Source organism: Buteo buteo, chromosome 2 (assembly GCF_964188355.1).
Source record: "Buteo buteo chromosome 2, bButBut1.hap1.1, whole genome shotgun sequence".
Lineage (NCBI taxonomy): Eukaryota > Metazoa > Chordata > Aves > Accipitriformes > Accipitridae > Buteo > Buteo buteo.
This window is the reverse complement of record NC_134172.1, coordinates 43,973,783-43,992,293: the sequence shown is the minus strand read 5'-3', so window position 1 is coordinate 43,992,293 and position 18,511 is coordinate 43,973,783. Positions and strand designations below refer to the sequence as shown.

At 43.5% G+C, this 18,511-nt stretch overlaps 2 protein-coding genes across 9 annotated transcripts in view; one reads left to right on the top strand and one right to left on the bottom strand.

The window, feature by feature from the left end:
• Nucleotides 1-381: 381 nt before the first annotated feature.
• On the bottom strand, nt 382-7,192 carry OXSM (3-oxoacyl-ACP synthase, mitochondrial). Of its 7 annotated transcripts, none has more exons than XM_075052622.1 (3): nt 7,088-7,192; nt 3,781-4,751; nt 382-1,006 (listed from the first exon to the last, which is right to left on the bottom strand). In XM_075052622.1, the coding sequence occupies exons 2-3, from the start codon at nt 4,728-4,730 to the stop codon at nt 604-606; spliced, it is 1,353 nt and encodes a 450-aa protein (XP_074908723.1). In that variant the 5' UTR covers nt 4,731-4,751; nt 7,088-7,192; the 3' UTR covers nt 382-603. The 7 variants fall into 7 exon arrangements, with proteins under 7 accessions (XP_074908723.1, XP_074908697.1, XP_074908714.1 ...); XM_075052596.1 differs by having other exon boundaries at nt 3,781-4,798; nt 7,088-7,186; XM_075052613.1 differs by having other exon boundaries at nt 3,781-4,792; nt 7,088-7,168.
• A 2,967-nt stretch (nt 7,193-10,159) lies between these two features.
• The window catches only part of NGLY1 (N-glycanase 1), a 29,059-nt gene continuing 20,707 nt past the window's right edge, over nt 10,160-18,511 (top strand). Inside the window, exons 1-4 of one of the 2 annotated variants that reach the window (XM_075052575.1) lie at nt 10,160-10,389; nt 11,972-12,086; nt 14,216-14,458; nt 17,918-18,077. In XM_075052575.1, coding sequence (XP_074908676.1) covers nt 10,175-10,389; nt 11,972-12,086; nt 14,216-14,458; nt 17,918-18,077 — 733 coding nt within the window. In that variant the 5' untranslated portion in view covers nt 10,160-10,174. Of the gene's footprint in view, nt 10,390-11,344; nt 11,545-11,971; nt 12,087-14,215; nt 14,459-17,917; nt 18,078-18,511 lie in introns of those variants that run through there. The other variant, XM_075052585.1, reaches the window with a different exon arrangement.

The following is an 18,511-nucleotide window of genomic DNA, read 5'->3' as shown; positions in this document are numbered from 1 at the left end:
CGATATATGGAAATTAATAAAGCTGAAAAGAAAATGAACCACTGTCAGAAATCTTATGAACTCCTATACTATTTTCTCCTGAAGGTCATCCGTGTAGAAGAATGTGCGTAAGTCTATGACATTTGAAACAATTTACGATGAGGAAAAAGGCAGAATTATAAACGGAACGCATGACAAAGGGAAGCTCAGTCATAAACCTTGTATCATCACACAGTAAGTCATCAAGCCATGACTACGGAGCCATAACTTGTTAGCCAGCCTTCCTTTTGCATAAATGTTTCCAAGCAATTTCTGTGCTGCATGCGTATGAAAAATCTATTCTAATGAAGTAAAACCACAGCATGATCAATGTCTTCTCTTCTAGTCAAGAACAAAAACATCTTTACCACACAAAGGATAGGTCTTTTATTTATTTTTACTAAAATGAGTAAAAGATGTTCCCACTTTCTAAAAGAATTACTGATGTAAATGTTAGGGTGAATAAAGTTCTTGCAGATCAAGAGAGCAATTCTCAAAGCTGAGAAAAGATCACAGTACACGCCAAGGGTGGCAGTACAGAAAATCATTGTCAGTGCCCTTTTTTCATAACATGCACAGTGTAAGTTAAACACTTGCAAAGCACAAAGTTGCATTAGTACCACCAAAGCCAAATGAATTTGTGAGTGCTATACGCCGTTTTTCAGTTTTCCACTCCTGAGCTGTTAACGGAACGTAGTTGAGATCAAACCCTGCCTCTGTTTTCTCTAAGTTTAGAGTAGGTGGTAAAATCCCATGGTAACAGGACAGTGCTGTGAAAGCTGCTTCAATAGCTCCTGCAGCCCCTAAGAGATGTCCTGTTGCTCCTTTTGTTGAGGAAACTGCAATATTACATGAGTGATCTTTAAAAAGTCTCTTGATTGCTTGATTCTCAGCAGCATCTCCTAGGGGGGTAGAAGTTGCATGTGCATTGACATATGTTATGTCTTCAGGTTTGATCCCAGAATCTTTTATCGCTGCAGACATACACCTAAGGAAAAAAAAAAAAGGGCAGAATGCTGAATTTCCCATTGTCTTTTTGTCACTAACACACATGTACAAACCAAAAGCAAAAGTACAGGGTGTTTTAAAGTGTTTATTAAATGTGAAAATCTGCATGACATACTTCACCAGAGATGTAAATGACAAGAGATGGATTCATCTAACTAAACACAATAGCATCTACATTTAGCCACTCAAGAAAGACAGTAGTGCTGAGACCCACTATAAAATCAGACTCGCTGCTAAAAATTCCACAGCTGGGAAAAATACAAAGAGAAAGAAAGAAGATATAACAAACAATCTCTACAGACTACATTAATACATCAAGGACCCTTTTCAATGCAAAATTTGAAAACATTTGAGAAAGAAATAACTACCTGAAATTATTACAAAAATTTAGATTTCCTCCGTTTCTCTAGTGCAGCAACACATTACTGTAACATTCACTACAAAGGTTGAAGAAATCCCCTTCCCATTGTAAATGAAAAGAAGATTCCCTAGTTTTTAAATTTTATTTTCCCTCATATTTACAGTATTAGGAAATTAGGAATAAAAATTGCTCTATCAAATAAAAATATTGGGAAATGAAAGAAAAATTCTGCAGACATACTCTTCATGAGCTTCTTTTGCATGCTTTCTAGAGGCTAGAAGTTGTCCTTCCCCCTGCAACAGCAAGGAGATAGCACAAATTCTTATATATAAAGTGAAATTTACTGAAAGTCACACTCTTCTACTCTGACACTGTATGTTCCATTCTGACTCCTGACTACCTGTGGACTGTGACTGCCTCTATAAAACATGCTCTTTTATGAAAACCACAGAAAGATCCATACAGCTCCATACTGTGATTTCTCACAGATTTCCCACAGAAAGAAGGGGATGAGTTAGACATCTCTCCTTATACATACAGCTTAAGGAAGTATCTCAGAGCAAAGGACCATTGACTCTTATGAAATTTATGAAAAATAAGTAAATAAAAAAGAAGCTCAAAAAAACCACGATAGCACAGGCTGCTGGACAAATTTAACTATCTCCAGTACAGCCTTCTACCCTCAGAAGCATCCAGCTCAGCTTAGGTTGGAGGCCACTGATGCTCACTATCACTACATAGTAAGCCAACACTGAGGGAAAAAAGATTACTGATCAACTGTGAGGTAAACAGATACATTAATTTAGTTTAATACGTCAGTTGCAAGGAACATATTTACTTAAGGAGATAACAGATTAATTGTGTAGAACACACTTTATATCCATGCTTCTGAGCCTGGCCTTGCCTCTCCTTTCCTGCAGGTTTATTCCAACATATGTCTTAGTCTCCAACTAAATTAGTTATTGGAAGATGACAAAAAATATATTCCCCTGAATTTTTTTGACATGGCAAATAAAATCCCTACAGAAAAGTAAGAGAAGCGTATATGTTTCAGATTTAATCCATACACCACTGCAGTAACAAAATATTGGTTTGAAGACTGTATTAAAATGTATTATCTCATCTCAGGGGTGGAAAGGCTCAACATTTTGGAGATACAAAGATTAACGTTCAACTACTTTCCACTGTGAATTTAATTTATATGCTACTGCAATCATAAAATATACAAAAATTCTCTTACAATATATTGCCATATCATCTCAAGGGTAAACAAGTCTGAAAATCTGAGATAAGACACTCCTGATTACTCATCTCATACCTAAGCCTGCAGAACAATTAAATACGAATCCAGTAGCATAGAAGGGAAATCTGATATATTACCCTTCTTGAAAAATCTGATAATCCAATAAAGATGCAAACACAGCTTTACAATACGATGCAGGTTTGATCTATTTGTGCAGTGATATATTGAATTTTGTTATTAAATATTCACATACATTCAGAATAATGCAAACTAAATCTTTACTAAAGATCCCAATGTCAGCAATAGTATTCAGCCTACAAAAAGCTCACAAACAGTACGTATACTTACACATGTAATTTAGCTGACAATTTAATTAGGTCAATGATAAAGACTAGATGAATATCACCTACTTGTGAACTGTTTTTGATGAGATTAACAATGATGAAGCTTTACCATCTCACTAAACATTACTAAAGTGGATTTCTGCTACGCCCCTCCACCAACTTGCTTAGCTGCATCAGAATGAAGTATTTAAACATGATTGTAGCACCGGCATTTGATCTAAATACTTCCCCTATGAAGAGCTGAAGTCTTTTCTAAATAAGAATAGCCACAATTAATGCTAATTACATGTACAGTAATTATTCTAACAAACCAGATCCTCCAAGTGCTCTACAGCTTTCATCACTTGGGATTTCTTTAGGAATGCTATTCCCCTTTCAGACCACAACAAATGACATGAGCTGCTTTTGCAGTGGGGTCTCTCTTCTCTATGGACAAAGGGTGGCGGAGAATGTGAAAAGGTTCTATCATACCACAAAAATCTTTAAAAAGAGGTTTCCATTGAGACTTATTTGTGTGAACAGCTGTAGGCACCAAACGCAAAAATATTTTCATCTACAGAAAGTTTTCATAACTATGCAAAAAGGCTGATTCTAGCAAGAACTGGCCTTCACCATGGTACTAAAAAAAAATTGGGGCAAACCTTACCAGAATTGCTTTCATTTTTCAGATTAAGTTTTCAGGCTTTTGGAATATTAATTCAAGATTGAACTGAATTTCTCTAGGAAAAGCATACAGTAACAGAAACACATACCCCCACTATAATTAACATATGAAGCAGCCATCATAATCACCATATAGTTCTTACCTGAATGCACCATCTCCCTCTGGATTAGGTGCTGTTATGTGGCAAGCATCACCAGACAGTCCATAACCTAAAACTTCTGCATAGATCCTAGCACCTCTTTGTACAGCATGTTCATGCTCTTCCAAGATCAGCACAGCAGCACCCTCTCCCATTACAAACCCTTCTCTCTGCGAATCAAACGGTCGACATGCCATTTTAGGGCTTGAGTTAAAACTCGTGCTGAGGGCCCGAGCTCTTGCAAATCCAGCCAAGGACAAAGGACTTATGCAAGCCTCAGTCCCTCCAGCCAACATGACATCAGCATCACCAGCGGCGATAAATCTAAAGGAGTCTCCAACAGCATGTGCGCCTGTGGTACAAGCAGTTGACACAGCATGATTCGGCCCTTTCAGGTGGTATTTAATGCTGATCTGGCCTGCTGCCATATTGACTAAAATCTTGGGGACAAAGAATGGGCTGACCTTGTTATAACCCTTTGTTTTAAATAAAGCAGCTGTATCAGAAATCTCTTCCAGTGGAACCATTCCCATCCCAATTGCCACACCGGCACTTAAGCGATCCTGTTCAGACTGCGGAGACCAGCCAGAGTCCTTCATTGCTAGCTCTGCTGCACCGATGGCCATCACAGTGGCAGAACTCATGGATTTGATCTCCGACTTTGACACAAAGCTTTCTTCACTGAACTGACCTTCCTTGTTTCCCCTTGGCACACAAGCAGCCACTTTACATGGGACGCCTGCATATTCTTCCCCATCTAGCGATGCAATCCCACTGTCTCCTTGGAGAAGGCGCTTCCACACAAACTGAGTCCCCACACCAAGAGGGGACACTAAGCCGATACCTGTAACAACTACTTTCCTTCGACATGCAGGCAGTGACTTGCTGAAAGCTCTTCTGTGGTTTCGTAAATGCAGATTTAAATTGAGACTCCGGAGATGAAGATTTGCCATTGTTAATAGATCCTGCGAGCACTGTGAGAACATGGTGGAAATCAATCACTTCAAGCACATTCCTGTAACTTGGGGGGGGGGGGGGGGGGAGACACAAACACAACAGTAAAGCTGCCAATGTAAAAAACATTCCAATTACCCTAAATTAATAACCTGCTTTTTACATGAAAGCCTATTTTCAACCCTGCAATTTTCTGCATCTGTAATCAGGAATAGCATGTGTTATGGCAGACAGGGCATAGAAACACATTCACTCTGTGAATGCCTCTAGTGGGCTCTTCTAGCTTAAGCTGCTAATGAATGAGTTTGCACCACTGTGGACTGCGAGGGACTCTCAGGTTTTGAGGGACTCTCCGGTTTTGCTGCAAAACACCCCTCAGGGCTTTAACCACCAGCTGGCTGGAGATATCAACAACAAGCATTAACAGCTTCATTCTTGTAACAGAGAAAATGTGTGTTCACCTGAAAGTGTACGTCCTACCAATACCATGTTAAGGATGTCATCATCTCGACCTTTCTGTCAGGCAGAATGGTGTACAAAACTCAGAACAGAAGGAGTCAAGAAACTCTTCCTGGTTCTGCCAGCAAGGCAGTTGCGTATCTTGGACGAGGCTCCTCATCCTTCTACCTCCACCTACCCTTTATCAGCCTTGGGGTGTTTCGACTTTCAGAGGACAGTACCTCAAGTGCATTTGAGCAAGACGTACCACAACACCACCTCCCTTGAAGGTAACACCGCCAGACCCCACGTAATCATGAGGCATGTAATAAAACCTGGAGTTTGTTCATTATATAAACTTCATCCTGGAAGCGGCCAGAAGGGTGGTAATAGGGTATTGATAAGTAAATTAGTGGTATAGAAAAAGGGAGGGGGATTGTAATGGTTAAGGTACTAATATGTTGACTAAGCAATAATTCTTTAAACTAATTAAATAATGTGCTGTTAGAGTTGGTTGTGTAAGGCCCATTGTAACATAACAGGGATTGCTTTGTTAGAGTTGATGGTGTGAAACTTAGAAACATGCCTTGTGAGATAATTGTAGCTTTGAAATGCACACATGCAGACACAAGAGATAAGATAACCGGAGAAGAAACAAATGGGCTATTACAGCCTCAAGGATGAGAAAAACCAGCAGTTTATAACATAAGACAGACCACAGACTCCCCTGCTTCCCTAGACAGGGGAATCTTGGAATTTATAACCCCTAATAGATAAAGGTTAAGAATTTATAACTCATAAGTCATTGTTAACAAAAACCAACTAACTATCCAAAATAACTATGTAAAAAAGATGTAATGAATATGTATGATGTACTGAAATAAATACCGGACGCATTAACTGTTTGGTGCGACAGGCCTTTGGAGCGAGACTCCTCCTGTTCGCCCAGCGCTGTTTGCTTAGCCATAGCCTACTAATAAATTACGGACTGGTTATCCTGATTGGCTTTTGGATTTCCCTTATTCGCGTTTATAACAAGGCATGTCAAGCGATGGTGGAAGGCCGCTGCTGAGCGCAAGTACTTCAGGCAGGACAAGAGGACCATGCCAAGCAGTAACTGCCCCTCTACCTCGCCTTGCCTCGGCCACCGCCGGGTCGGGAGCTGGTTTGACAGCACGCACCCGGCACACCGGCGCAGGGCGGAGGCTGCAGCACAGCTCCGTCAACACCTACGACACAGGCTTCAACCGGTCGCCTGCTTTTCGCTTCACAAGGAGGGCACCGTGGCATCGCCAAGCCTTTGGTAAGGCTCAGGGAGCTGTACGGGGACCGCACGGGGCCTCTGGGCTCACGCGCTCCTGCTAAAACACAGGGACCCGCTCCTTCCCGTGGCAGCACAAGTACAACAGCGGTGATATTAAAAAAGCTAAAAATAGCGCTTACTAATGCAGACGGGTTTTTTAAAGGAGACTGCTTTAAATCCTGACCCAGATTTGTCATTTTAATTTCTTAAGCCAGTTAGCCCGGTTTTACAGAAAAGGGCAATATATATAAAATAATTGCAGAGGTCTTTAAAGCAGCACGTGCCCAAGAGCCACATACAGCTTTTACTAAAATGCCGTCAACCGGTGTAAAATAATTAGGAGGCCTTGTCTGACCCAAGCAATGCCACCATACCTACTGTGCGCGCCGAAGAGAAAAACAAGCGGGGGGGTGTGGGGGGGTGGTAATTCCTCCCTGGGAACAAGAGCTATCGGACGTCACCGGGTGTTTAAAGTGGACCCGCCTGCACCACCCCAGCTTTCGGCCCCGCTAGGGGCAGCCTCTCCCGCCGCCCCGCCGGCGGGGGGGAGCCCTCCCGCTCCCGGCAGGGGCCGGCGAAGCCCCCGCCTCCCTCCGTCCCAGCCCTCAGCGGTACCTCCGCCGGCCGCGATCCCCCTAACCCCCCGCTCCGCGATGGTTGGCTCTGCCTGCCTCTCCCGTTCCGACGGCGCGGGGCCGCACCACTCGGGACGCGACGGGGGGGGGGCGGGTGGGTACGCGACGGCTTTGTAGCCGATCCCCGATGTCACGATTGGTGAGGAGCCGCGCGAGCGAATCGGTAACGCGGCGGTGGACTGCGCGGCCCGGCGGCGCTTCCTGCTCCCGGCGGGCGGAGGAGGGCGGCGGCGGCGCGGCCCGGCCCAGCGCAGAGCGCGCCCGCGTAAGTAGCCCCCAGACCTGGAAAAGACAAGGAAATCACACACACACACCCGCCCCCAAATCACGCATTTAAAACATGCAGAGGAAGAGTGAAAAAGACTAAAAACCCCCAAGCGAACCCACGGTCTTAGTGGAATAATACGCAAGAGGGTGATGCTACGGTCGTGAGGGCAACCTTGTCGTTTCCCATCGGTTTCCTGAATGCTGCATGCGTACTGCAGCACATTGCAGCACTGAGCTGGTAGGAACTGTGAAAACTCCGGCGGTAAACGGTGCATAACCATGTAGTTCAAGGCTCTCACAGACGAGCATGAGGAGCTCTTCAGGACCTTGCAGTCTCTTCCAGGCCCATTTTATATTCCACCACAACAATTCCTTAGCACAGTTTTCCTGCCTACACTTTGTTCCCTTGCTCTAGTCCCAATCCTCATCTGATCCCTCTTCTGCTGTCTGCATCCATCAGATCCCCCATCTTTAACCAGCTGCCAACTTTGCCATCACATTCCTGGCAGAAAAGTACCTGTGGGTGTTGGTCGACAGATGTCTGAATGTGAGCCAGCCGTGCATCCAGGTAGCCAAGAAGGTCAAAAGCATCCTGGCTTGTATCAGAAATAGCGTGGCCAGCAGGACTAGGGAAGTGATCGTGCCCCTGTACTCGGCACTGGTGAGGCCGCACCTCAAATACCATGCTCAGTTTTGGACCCCTCACTGCAAGAAAGACATTGAGGTGCTGGAGCGGGTCCAAAGAAGGGCAACAGAGTTGGTGAAGGGTCTAGAGAACAAGTCCTGTGAGGAGCGGTTGAGGGACCGGGGATTGTTTAGTCTAGAGAAAAGGTGGCTGAGGGGAGACCTTATCGCTCTCTACAGCTACCTGAAAGGAGGTTGTAGCGAGGTGGGTGTTGGTCTTTTCTCCCAAGTAACAAGTGATAGTGAGAGGAAATGGCCTCAAGTTGCGGCAGGGGAGGTTTAGATTGGATATTAGGAAAAATTTCTTCACCAATAAGGGTTGTCAAGCATTGGAATAGGCTGCTCAGGGAAGCGGTTGAGTCACCGTCCCTGGAGGTGTTTAAAAGACATATAGATGTGGTGCTTAGGGACATGGTTTAGTGGTGGCCTTGGCAGTGCTAGATTAACGGTTAGACTTGATGATCTTAAAGGTCTTTTCCAGCCCAAACGATTCTATGACTCTATGAAAGTGTGCTCTTCCACATGGGTGCTGAAATGCTGGTAGAGAAGATAGAGTTAAAAACAAGTTGATCACTGACTTTACATGAGTGTCTTGAAAGTACACGTACAAATATGCCAACAGCACCAATACACAAAAGTAAACCATTTGTTGTGGCTGCTGCTTGCAGATGTAGTGCATGATCTGAACTGAGACCAAGCTGCTAGCTATGCCTGAGATGACATGTAGAAACAATTAAGTTTTTACTTAAGAAAGACAGTGGCACCATAGCTAAAATACATCAAGTCCAAGAGCTATCATGGCAGAGCATAAAATACGTGCCAAAGTCTCATCAACAGAGACTTAAAGCACTTACTGCAGGAAAAAGAAAAAAAACCGCAGATGCCAAAAAGGAGGGAAATGCAATATTTAATAAAGAAAAAAATAAACATTTGTGTAAGTTTGGTGTTTTGTTTTGAAGTGAAAAGTCTGTATTTAATTTCCCTTTAGAAATAACATTCCTCGGACATTTAAGGTGTTAGTCATTTGTTGGAAGTTCGCACTTGGTTTTCTAATTTTTTCACACCCCTTTCCTATGACCACTTCCAAAGCATTATTTACAAATGCTATACTTACATGCATCATGTACTTATGTTACACGTACAGCAACATAGTTAATCTTTAAATTTGAGAAGGCAGCCAACATTAACAGTCACATGCCTATATGAAAAGCATGGGAAGGAAGTTAAAAGCTGAAGCAGCAGCCAAGGAACATGGCATCATCTTAAATTAAAATTTTATTACTTTGCTACCAATTCCATGATTTTGAGGGCTGAATTAGTGACTTTTAAACCATGCTAGTAGGAATAATAACCATTATCTCAGCAAAAGTGAATTCCCTTGGGTTAAATCTCAGCTTTTGTAAGGGTTAAGTACCACCTTCTTAAAAAATCACGGAAGCTAAGCAGAGTGACCTGTCAGAAGCAGACAGCAGAGCTAGAGCATAATGTCAACTAATAACCACAAGTCAGCCTGAATTTTGAAGACCTCTTGTACTTAGAACTTCTAAAATCTTGCATTCTTTAGAAAGCAAAGTCCCACAGACCTTTTTGTCTGAGATGCTTCATCGCAGTTCTTCCACTAATAGCACAAACCAGACGACTAGGCAAAGCAGAGACAGAAAGTAGGGTGTTTTTTTCTTCCACGGGGACAGGCTTTGGGTAGGGCTGGACGAGGTGCCAAGGCAGGGGCGAGCAGCTGCAGCAGCCTTCCCACCCCGGCAGCCCGGGTGAGGCCGAACGCGGGGCGCCAGCGGAGACCACAAGCACGCTCGGATGGTATGAAAGGGGATTTATACCGCTCGGTAACATCACCGCCGAACGCGGGGGCTCCCGAGGGCCGCGGGTGACCGGGAGGCCCCACTGCCCTGCCCAAGCGGGTCAGGATATCGACTGCAGCGTCATTCAGATCGTCAGGACAAGGTAGTTTAGCAGCTCCTGTAACATCGCCGACCTCAGCCGGGGCGGGGCAGGCCGCCGGGGCAGGGCAGGCCGCCGGGGCAGGCCGGGCCCCCGCCGCCCCGCCCGGCGGATGCGGGAGCGGGGACCGAGGGCAGTGACCTCACCACTCCCACTGCGCATGCGTGCTGCCGCGCGCTCCCGGCGCAGCGCAGGCTGCGGGCGGCGCTCCCCGGCTGGGGCATGGGGCGCGTGCCCGGGCGGCACGATGGCGGCCGCCGTGGGCTCCTCCTCCTCCGCGGGCTCCCCCGCCGTGAACGAGCTTTGCCAGAACGGGCGGGAGGTCTTCCTGGAGGCTTCGCGGCTGCTCCTCACCTACGCCGACAACATCCTCCGGTGAGCGGGGCGCGGCGGGAGGCGCCCTGGGTGGCCGCCCTTTCGTGGCCGGGTCGGGCTCGGTGCGCGGGCCGGCGGCCGGCCGGGCGGCGGGCGTTGCCGGAGGGCGACTGGCCGTCCCGGCCGCTCGCCTGCCTCCGCGCGGCGACTGCGAGGGGCCTGCCGCTTCAGCCCCCGTGGCGTCCGCGCTTCGCCTGCCCCTCTCGTGGGGAGCAGCCGGCGGGGCTTTTCGCCGCCGTGTCCCGAAAACGGCCCTGAGGGCGGCAGCGGCGGCGGGTGCCTCTCCCCCGCCGCGGGCGGTGGGGTGGGGGTCCGAGGGGCTCGGCTGTCCCCCCGTACGGCCAGCGCCCGGTTCCCGGCCGTGACTCGGTGGTCTCGAGTGTGCGTGGGTGCCGAAGGGGTCAGTGGGCACGGCGGGCAGAGGTCGGGCGGCAGCGGCGTGGCGCGCCCGGCGCGTTGACGGGCGCGTCCTTAAGAAAACAGAGTTCGCTTGTGAGCGTGGTCGTTCCTGTCGGGTCACTAATGCCGCTTCAGAAGCAATTTATCACAAAACTCTCGCAGGCGGCAGGTTATTTCTGGGCTCGCAGACGGACCGTCTCCGAGACGAGCCGTATGATTCAGTTTTGTTATGTAACAGTGAAGTTGAAAAACATCTCGCTTCTTTTTGTTGTTATTTAAAAATAAGATTACTTTTCACGTAGGTGTGTGGTGGCTTGGGTTTTTATTTCTTTCTTTATTGCTGGTTGGTTTGTTTTGAGGGCTTGTTTTTTGTGTTAAACGTAAAAGCCTGCATTGGCCCTGATTCTGCAAGCATTTAAGCAACTGAAAATTAGTGGATGCATGACAAGTAACGCTAAAATAGTAACTTGATTTTTCTGTTGCCTTTCTCTTCTGACTCGGTAAGATCAGTATCAAGAGTTAATTATAGTTGAATTTTTGTGAGGTGTCTCTGTAGGGTATGCATACGCACCAGTATGTACGATTGACCTTGATGTCTTCAGGCAACTCAAGATGTGTGAGCAGCCCCTCCCTGTCTATATCTGGTTTGTCAACCACCTGCAAAAACTATGATGTGTGACAGAAAACAGTGGGTCCTGGGCTGACTCCTTTTAAAGAAAGAGGCGAGAGGGGAACTGAGGGGTGGCCCTTCAAGAGGTAAAGACACCACAGTAGTTTCACCCATGTACCAGGAAGTTTAGGGTGGCTTCCGTAGTGGGCGTAAAACCATCCGGCATCCAGCTGAGGAGTTCAATTAGAATGCTGCCAGGTGGAGGGGGACGTGAAGCTGTCTATAAGTGTCACTGCAGACTAAGCCCTGCTGGCTAGGACTACAGAACATGTATTTATGGACTTAGGTTGCAAACTAAAATTTAGAACCAGTTTGTAATTCTCGAAGTTAAATGCAGAAGGACATGAATTAAGTCAAAGTTTTAGGTAGGCTTCACATTCTGCCTACATGGTGTGAATGAAACTAAACTTTTAAAAAATCTCTCATGAATGACTAGTGCTGCTTAGTGCAGTTACCTAGCTTTTAAGTGTTCACTTAATTTGCAACCATAATTAAAACTTCCAATTTCTTCAGGAATCCTTATGAAGAAAAATATAGATTAATTCGGATTGGAAATCCAGCATTTTCCACGAGGCTGGTGCCTGTCAGAGGAGCCGTTGAATGTTTATTTGAGATGGGGTTTCAAGAGGTGAGTATAATTTAGTAATTTCTTGTGTCTTCATCAGTTTACACGCTAAAATTTAAAATTGGAATTTTTTTTCTGCTTTCCCAGTTGCAAGGCACTAGGTTTTAAGCCAATTGCTATTGTCTTTTGGTCCTGGTTTGCAGATACCTGCAGTTAACCAACAGGAAAATTTAGATGAGGCTAATTCAGAAATCTGGTGGAGCTAGGGCTAACCTGATCTGTGGTAAGACTGGCTTTCTGCTGTTCAGGTGCACTACTAGTTTGCTTAATGGTCAGATACGTATCTATGCTCGCACAAAGGAAATGGTGGGAAATGGGGTGAAAACCCCTGCTCTGAGTAGCAGCCCACTATTAGGTGGATGTCAGACTGCACCATCAGACAGTAGTTTCCATACTGTAAATCTGTGTGTTGAAACTGCCATTTGGAAGGGGGGAAAAATAAAGTCCTGCTCTTCTGCTGCTTGTTCCTACCGTCAGTAGGGCTTACGTGGCCCCATAGTCAGTTAGATAAGGTAAGCTGATCTGATTAAAAATTAACCCACCCCCACCCAAAGAAATAATTTTCAGCCAATTCACAGTGTAGCTGCACAAGTACTAGTGTTGTCATGACAGCAGTGGAGGGCAACAGACTATTGAAGTAGTGGGAGGGTGGGACTTTCACCCATTTAAAACAGTTATGAAACTGTATCCTAAAATAGCCTTGAGTGAATCTTGATTCTGTTGCAGTCAAAAAGATGTATTTTGAAGATTTGTGTCCTGAAATGGTCCCTGTCTTGGTGGAACTTAAACTGCCAAAGCTGGTTAAGCTAGAAGCAGCCTTTGTAATTACAGGAGAGCTGGGGTGAAAAAACAACTCTTGTTTAATGGTGCAAAGCTCTTGCTCTAGCTTTGTTTTAATTTGTCTATGTTATACCACACTTCTGTATGGGTACATACATTATGTTATTTAGGTCCAGCTGTCATGAGACCTCTGCCTTCTCTTCTGGTGAAGTTATTTAGTGTAGTTGTCCTAATTTAAAAAAAAAAAAAGTATGCTGAAATAAATGGTGACTGCAGAGGAAGAAATGGTCTTCAGATTTATTCTCATGCTGGTGCTCAGGAAATGACTTCTAATGATGTGTTTTGGCCAAGAGGTAGTCAAGGTAGCTAGTGAAGCACTCAAGCAGTAATAACATAGTAATTTTAAACATGTTATAAAGAGCTATTCCCACTTCTGTCAGATCTTTAAGAGCATGTTGGCTCAGTCTTATGGTTATTGTGTCAACTGAGGCTGGAGCTCACAAACTTCTCTTCAACTGCGATAACTAAAATTGTTCCTTTTGTGTCTGCTTGGTAAGCCAACTTTTTCAATTAAAAAATGAGGACACTGCTGGGTTGATACGTTCCATTTAGTTTTGTGGTGACTGTAAGTGTTAAAGTGAAGCACTGCGTCTGCAACAATAGGTGACCTAAGGTTACTGTGGATAAACAAATTACTCAGTTTAATAAATAGAAGTGCTGCAGCAGTAGAAACTGAAACTCTTAAACTATGAATTTTTCAGGATATTCATGTTTTTGGTAAGCTATTTCTTCATGTTAAGTGTACTGATACTTTGCTTCTGTTGTAATTACTGATCTTCTGTTATGCTACTAGCAATCGTGTTGCAATCAAAAATAGGAACCCGGAAATTGAGGTGGGTACAGGTCTAAATAAGAATATTTCCCATCTGAAAAACCTAAAAGATATCAGTATAGATGAGAATTACCAGCAGATGCCATTCTAGGGGCTTCTTCCTCCAACATTGGGTATCCTCCTGTGTTGCTTAGTGTTTCCCTGCTGTGCTGTGAGAACTGAGCATTTGTTGTTTGTTTCTGTTGTTGCTTTCTCTGCCCAGCCATAATTGCATTGTCTGTGTGTGTCTCTGCAAAATAAGTTACTAACAAAAGATGTTATTATGAGCCCTTTTTCTCTAGACTGACTGTAGGTTCTTGATCTAATAGCTTCTGCTGTGAGGGACCTAATCTGAAGGCTGAATCGTGCCAAGCCTTAGTGTGTTAACTTTGAGTAAATGAGATAGCTGTTAGCAATAGATACAAACCGCTGACTAGCTTAGACCTGCATTAACTGCTGAATTAATTTGTCTAAATTTCAGGGAGAAACTCATCTGGTTTTCCCTAAGGAAGCTTCGATTGAGCAGCTATGTAAAATCAGAGATTTAATTGCTGGAGAGAGGAATAGCAAACTGAATGAGTCAAATGAAATCCACAGATCAGGATCCTCTGAAACTGTGACCAGCACTGAGACAGTTGCACATCAGCCTTCAAGACCTGCTGACTCTGTTCTTGCCCCTTCCCATCAGCAACCAGAAACATCACTTGTGCAATCTCCTGAAATGGTAATTATAACCTGAAAACTTCATAGGCACACTAATCTTGAATATAAAGATTGAAGAAGAGTTAACTGTTGGGACAGGTTGCTCAGAGAGTCTGTGTAGTCTTCAAATGTGGGTGTTTTCAAGTCCTGACTGGATAAAGCCCAGAGCAACTTGGTCTGACCTCATAGCTAACCCTGCTTTGAGCAGGAGGTTGGACTAGAGGAATTTTTTTTTCCCCAATTGTTTCTGAAGTTTTTGAGTGTTTTCTTCAGTCTCCATGCAACTTCAACATGAAACATGCCATAAATAGAATATTAGCAAGAGATTTTGTTGAAGATGTCCATAAATGTTTTATTGATCAGGGTGTTGTGAAAAAAAAGCTGATTTGTATTGGAAGGGAACAACAAGGTGGAGGAACAAAATTGTGGGAGAAGCTAAGACTAGGACTGTATACTGTGTTTGGTATTTGAGAGCCAGCAAAAGAACAGGAGCATAACTGTAATGTTTATAATCATTGGTGTCTCAGTTCATGCATGATGACCTCTGTGTAGCCTGTGAGGGCTTTCTTTTTTCACATGTGACTGTTGTGAGAGACAGGAATTTAGCCAGGCAAGGACAAATCTGTAGTTACCTAGGCTGTGTTTCCTTTGTCTAAGAAGTTGAGGTGAAGTTCCCTATCGAGACAGGGAGGCAGAGTCCTTTCATCTGACATTACCTGGCCTGATGGGAGAAGACTCTTAACACCTCATACAACTTTGAAAAAGGAAGTTATGCCTTTTGATAGAAGGTTTGAAGGATGCTTTGGTTTAACTTTTTTCTAAGGAGTTTTTCCCCCTAGAACCAGTGTCACTTCGGTCTTAAAAGCTGGTGTAAGATGAAGCCTTCTAAAAGCTTTCTTATACATCCCTAAATAGAGTTTGTCTCTTTTAAATGATATTATCAGTATATTGTTGGATGCCAAACTATGACATAAGATTTCTTCCCAATACCTGCCCAAGATCGGTGGAAGATAAATGGCAAAGCATAGATTGAAGTGATAGCTTTTGGGGAAAGGGAGCACTCGGTTACCCATCATCACCCATAATGTCCCTTGGAAAAGGAGCTGTTGTAGTTGTTTGAATATTGAGCCATTTAATCTAATTATGTTGGTATGCCAGTAGTTGCCTTTAAAATGTACTGGCTGGGTTTATTTGGAAAAAAAAAAAATTTTTTTTTTTGGTCTGCTTCTTGGGTTTTATGGTTTCAGCCACTTCTGCAGGAGTGGTTGGAAGTGAATTAGGAAACCTCTAGAGTGACTTGCTGCAGTACTGGTCGGTACTGGATGCTTTAAAAGTTGCGTTGATCTTAAATGAGAAAAATGTTGCAGATTTCAAATTGACACTTGATGTATTCTGAGGTTAATCTTTCTCATTTGTAGTTATTCGGCTCTGTCTTATGCTAGCCATCAGAGTTGTGGATCCATTTCTCTGGAACTATTATTTTTCTGTGCTTCTTGAGATTCAACATAGGTGGTGGGTCCAAACTTACTACAATTTAGAGGCATTGCTAATGCAGTGTTGGCACTCTATTAGAATGCTTTATTTCAGCTGATCTCTTCAGGGAATTAGACTGATAGCTCTCTGAGCCATTGAATTTTGTCTGTATAGTCTGGAAGGAAGTCCATAAAATACCTTCTGGCTATGACTTGGCCATTTTGCTTGCCCAGCAGTAGGTGTTTTGTTTTTCAGTGAGTATACTGCAGAGGTATAGTTGTATTATTGTTGTATGTGCAGCTGTCAGATGTCAGAGAGATTTAGAGTGGTTTTTGTAGTGCAAGCGTTTTTATTTCTTGCCTATATGTTAAACCTGTGGTTCATGGGAGTCCTAGTAAGCACAGAGAAAAGTGGATTACTTGAGACAGCACAGGAATATTCCTAAATGGCTCTGTTCTAGGGACATAACTCATCATTATTTTGCCTCATCTATGGTTCTTCTGTGTTTCTTAAAGTAAGGTGTTCTTGAGACTCAGAAGAAGGAAAGATCTGGCTAGTCATTATTCTGGTAGATGCATTCTGATCCCTTCCTGGATGACATAGTGATTATAGGAGGAAAGAGGTATCCAAAGTTAGATTTGCAGTGAGGTTCACCACACATCTAGATGTTTGCATAAGACTTCATTGGTACACAGTGGCTTCCATGAAACCAGTTAAGCACTTCTGTAACACTGATGGTGTTTGGCAGTGAGAAAACTGAATTGTCAAAGAATCTGGGAGAGTTTCTGCTGTGCTGAGCAATATCTCTGAACACTCTTTCTGGAAGCTGACAGAACATGAATATCTATAAGCCATTGGCAGTCCCTAACTTCCCTTATTTCAATTCTTTCAACTTGCGTTAAAGTGAATCTGAACACAATTGGATTTATGATGTTAAACCAGTTACCTACAGCTGATGAGCTCCAGGAAGAGTGAAACCAGTTCTGTCCCATTTCAGCAATTACGAAAAGTAAGGACTGGTCCTGTAGTACTGTCCAGCATCAAAATGATTGCTCCTAATTTAAATGCTCCTTTGAAAGAAGTTATCTTCTGAAGAGTTCTCACAATTGTGTATTATGTTGCATTTGCTGCTAGCATCTCAGGAAAGTATGGATTTTTGATGAAACAAACATGGTAGTTAACAAGGCTAAAGACTGAAGCATGATCTAGCAGTAGAGAAAAGGTAGTTTAGCAGTACTGCAGGCTTCCCCCCAAAATATGGCAGACTCTTAATTTTAAAATCCCATTTCACTTTCTGTGTTGTCCCCCTTTAAATGGGAGTAAGTAGTTTGCTGAGCTACTAGCTCCACTACTATTAACTTTAGGTATTCATTTTAGTAGATACGGGTGTACTTCATTGGGTGCAATATGTAGTTGCCACTAAGTGACACTTAGGATAACTGACTGAAGAAGCCTAGTTCTTATGTTTGATTTCTAGTGAAATAACACTGTTCAGTATATGGTCACAGGGTTATGTATTCAAATCTGTATCAGAGCTGATCTGTGAGAGAAGGAAGTAGAAATAGACAAGCAGCATTTATGAATAAGAAATAGGAAAGCAGTGTTCATCAATAATAAATGGAGTTCTGCAAACTGGTTCAGCAGTGTCCAGGAAATGGAATGAATTACAGGTTCTTTTGTGGATTTCAGGTAAAAGGTGTTCAAAAGAAGTGGGGGCAGAAGTAAGTCAAACTTTGCTATCAGAGATGTGTTTTCTCTTCTCCCTGAATCAGTATGCTTTTCACTCAGGACACCATTCAGAATGCTCCAAGATTACAAGGCTGGCTTTACAATTTGGGTGGTGGTATCTGCAATTTTTATTGATATCTTTACAAATAAACATTTCACCTACAAAGAAATGTATAATGTAATAAGTATAGAATTGTGATTGACAAGCTAAAATAGGAGAGCTTGGTTCTTCTGGTTTAAGGTGTCATAAATCATCTTTTGACTGAAAATCCTTTTGCAGGCTGCAAATATCTTGAAAACAATTCAGACAAAATTTGAGCATCTTGTGTTGATGTATGAGAATCCTTCTATTCAGCAGAAAGCACTAGCTTCAATTCCCCTGCAGCAATTGAAAGGGAAGGCTCAGAAAAAGCTAGCACAAGCTACAAGACTGGACAAAGGTAATGCTACCAAGTTATAATGTGTATGAAACTAGAAATATTCTTTCAAACATCTGGTTGATGCATATATCTACTGTGCTCTGGGTCTATGGATTTGGTCATACCTGCAGGTTCCAAATGCTGTCTGTAAATGACAATTAACTTCCTAATTTTCAAATTTTCTACTCTTCTCTCTCTCTCCTCATTTCTGTTTTTTTATTTTATTTTATTTTGTCATCCATCCTTTACTGCTTTCACATAGAAATTTTGAACTCTTAATTTCTGAATTAGTACTAAACAATGCTAGGGAAACAAATGCGCTGAGTACATACTGTTATATTACTTGCATCCAGAGTGAAGTAGCTACAAGAGGAGGCGAGCTTCTTGTTTGAGTAGTCATTGTTTTAAAATTGTCAGAGTGCAGTTTTCCCATATGTACTACAATGCAAAAGTCA